Source organism: Eriocheir sinensis, chromosome 12 (assembly GCF_024679095.1).
Source record: "Eriocheir sinensis breed Jianghai 21 chromosome 12, ASM2467909v1, whole genome shotgun sequence".
Taxonomy (NCBI): domain Eukaryota; kingdom Metazoa; phylum Arthropoda; class Malacostraca; order Decapoda; family Varunidae; genus Eriocheir; species Eriocheir sinensis.
The window spans coordinates 5,287,966-5,291,316 of NC_066520.1; the positions used below are offsets into that span (position 1 = coordinate 5,287,966).

At 43.6% G+C, this 3,351-nt stretch overlaps 1 protein-coding gene across 1 annotated transcript; it reads right to left on the reverse strand.

The window, feature by feature from the left end:
- Nucleotides 1–209: 209 nt before the first annotated feature.
- On the reverse strand, nt 210–2,041 carry LOC126997242 (uncharacterized). The gene is made up of 3 exons (XM_050858240.1): nt 1,872–2,041; nt 1,274–1,803; nt 210–328 (listed from the first exon to the last, which is right to left on the reverse strand). The coding sequence occupies exons 1-3, from the start codon at nt 2,039–2,041 to the stop codon at nt 210–212; spliced, it is 819 nt and encodes a 272-aa protein (XP_050714197.1).
- Nucleotides 2,042–3,351: the final 1,310 nt, after the last annotated feature.

Genomic DNA, 3,351 nt, shown 5'->3' on the forward strand with positions numbered 1-3,351 from the left:
AAGTAGCTTAGAAAGCAAAGGTTTATGCCATGACGTACGGCAACAACTTTGGAGATGCCTAAGATATCAACAAAAGTTTTACACAACCCACGTGAGAAGTTGACCAAGAGTCAGTAATGGAAGATGTCATCCGTAAAGCACTCCATACCCATACATAACGAAGCAGGTAAAGAAAAACGTTTATCTCTGAATGCAGTGCTGTATTTGTGTCACACAATGTGGAAAGCGGCGATACAAAGCCTCCCATTCCGGCCCTCACCAAACACCTCAATTCCACCACGTTGGAAGGTGTGAGCGAGGATCCACTCACTCTCTTGGCTCTCATAGTCTTGAGTTGCTCCTTAGAGATAAATTATAGATAGAGAGGGATTATTACTTGGCTAGAGTAGCACCTATAAAAAGGACTGTATTGATATGACCGTGTGTTTTCTTCTTTTTCTCATTTCTTGTGTCCTTTTTTCACATTTTCGCATTACCACTATCATTATTAAAACAATTCTTCTTCTTCTTCTTCTTCTTCTTCTTCTTCTTCATCTTTTTCTTCTTCTCATTATTATTATTATTATTATTATTATTATTATTATTATTATTATTATTATTATTATTATTATTATTATTGTTGTTGTTGCTGTTATGTAATAATAGTATCTGCAAGTGTTAGTGTGATGCTCCGCCTATTACTAAATTTTCTATATTTTCCATCTATCGACCTAATTACTCTGATGCGATTGATTGTTCACGTCGTTGTGGTACTACTATCAGCCGTTGTAGTGGTAGTAGCCGTCGTGGTAGAATCAGCCGTTGTGGTGGTATCAGCCGTTGTGGTGGTATCAGCCGTTGTGGTAGAATCAGCCGTTGTGGTGGTATCAGCCGTTGTGTTAGAATCAGCCGTTGTGGTGGTATCAGCCGTTGTGGTGGTATCAGCCGTTGTGGTAGAATCAGCCGTTGTGGTGGTATCAGCCGTTGTGGTGGTATCAGCCGTTGTGGTAGAATCAGCCGTTGTGGTGGTATCAGCCGTTGTGGTGGTATCAGATGTTGTGGTAGAATCAGCCGTTGTGGCGGTATCTGCCGTTGTGTTAGAATCAGCCGTTGTGGTGGTATCAGTCGTCGTGTCTGTTGTTACTTGTCCCGTAGTCGTTGTGTCTGTTGTTAATTGCCCCGCAGTCGTCGTGTCTGTTGTTAATTGCCCCGCAGTCGTCGTGTCTGTTGTTAATTGCCCCGCAGTCGTCGTGTCTGTTGTTACTTGTCCCGTAGTCGTCGTGTCTATTGTTACTTGTCTCGTAGTCGTCGTGTCTGTTGTTACTTATCCCGTAGTCGTCGTGTCTATTGTTACTTGTCTCGTAGTCGTCGTGTCTGTTGTTACTTATCCCGTAGTCGTCGTGTCTGTTGTTACTTGTCCCGCAGTCGTCGTGTCTGTTGTTACTTGTCCCGTAGTCGTCGTGTCTGTTGTTACTTGTCTCGTAGTCGTCGTGTCTGTTATTACTTATCCCGCAGTCGTCGTGTCTGTTGTTACTTGTCCCGCAGTCGTCGTGTCTGTTGTTACTTGTCCCGTAGTCGTCGTGTCTGTTGTTACTTGTCTCGTAGTCGTCGTGTCTGTTGTTACTTGTCCCGCAGTCGTCGTGTCTGTTGTTACTTGTCCCGTATTCGTCGTGTCTGTTGTTACTTGTCCCGTAGTCGTCGTGTCTGTTGTTACTTGTCCCGTAGTCGTCGTGTCTGTTGTTACTTGTCTCGTAGTCGTCGTGTCTGTTGTTACTTGTCCCGCAGTCGTCTTGTCTGTTGTTACTTGTCCCGCAGTCGTCGTGTCTGTTGTTATTTGTTTAGTAGTCGTAAAGGTTATTATTGGAAGTGTTACGGTGGTGACGGCAGGCGACGTGGGAGGCGGCAGCGTGGGCAGCCCCGTCACGCCCATGTCCTCCAGTTCCTTTATGAGATCTTTTGCTTTCATATACACGGTAACATATGCAGTTGAAACTATAGGGAAGAGACTCTGTAACTTTGTATGTGACTGGCGCACCGCAGGGTAGGTTTCTGATGTCACCATGTTGGAGTTGGTTTTCAAGATGTTGATTGTACAAATTTTCAGATTACTCGTAAGGGATTTGATAGTCTGAGTGTCTCTATTTTCGATTGCTGTGGATATATCATTGAGTGCGGCGGACAATTTATCCACTAACATATCTATGCAGTCGAGGTCGGCTGAGAGATCCCTCTTTCTTCTACGTCTTTTGCGACCCAACGCGTCGATTAAGCTCTGTAATGCGTTAATTGCGTCAGATACGGCGCCCTGGAGATCAATAAGTGCAGCAAGAATGTCAATTAGTATATTTATCAAGCCATTGTTGGCAGCTGTTGTCGTCGTTGTTGTATCTGTTGTTGTTGTTGTTGATGAAACTGTCGGTGTAGTTGTAACTGTTGTTGATGTGGTCGTAGTTGAATCTGTTGTTGATGAAGTCGTAGTTGTATCTGTTGTTGTTCTTGAACTTGATGTCGTAGTTGTTGTAGTTGTACTTGTTGTTGTTGTTGTTCTTGTACCTGCTATTGTCGTAGTAGTGCCTGTTGTTGTTGTTGTTGTTGTTGTACCTGCTGTTGTCGTAGTAGTGCCTGTTGTTGTTGTTGCTGTGGTGGTGGTGGCGGTGGTGGTTTTTGGAGGTACTTTTGGCGTTGTCGTCGTCTTCACAGCTGGATGAAGATAAAAAGGTTATCATAATGGAGTACAAAACAAAGGTGTTTTTGTATAACGAATTTTTTGTCGATTATTTCTTTCAACTGGAATTATATGAAGTCCATCGCATACATCAATTTTGTCATTGTTTTATTTTGTTAAGGTAAATCAGAAACTCTAGGACTGAGCACCGCATATCCATGGCGCAAACATCCGACACTGAAGTAAATGAAAGAGTCTTTATTGTGCTCGTGACTGACAGAAAGAAATGCATTTGAGTTACTTCCTATGTTTTATTCATACTATACACCAGTATATTTTTTTACCCTTTTCCCCAAACGTGTAGCTGCTTTTAACCGTTCAGAAGTACTGACTGTTGACAGGTCTACTCACCCTCGACGCAGCAAAAGCAGGCCTTGTGTTCACACTTGCCGACGACGTGGCCGTGACAAAGTTTTTTCTCAGCGATGCAGTGGCCGCGTCCCCACAGGCACGTCTTGGGACACTTGACGCAACACTCACACTTACCGTTGCTGCAGCCTTTCTTGATGCGCTTCTCTGTCTTCTTGCACTTCTTCTTGCACTTGCCTTTCTTTTTCTTGCACTTATTAGTGGTGCTCGCTTTGCAGCCTGTTAATGGTCAGTAATAAAACTTAGCAAAATAAGAAATCGTGACGAGCCTTGCTCCA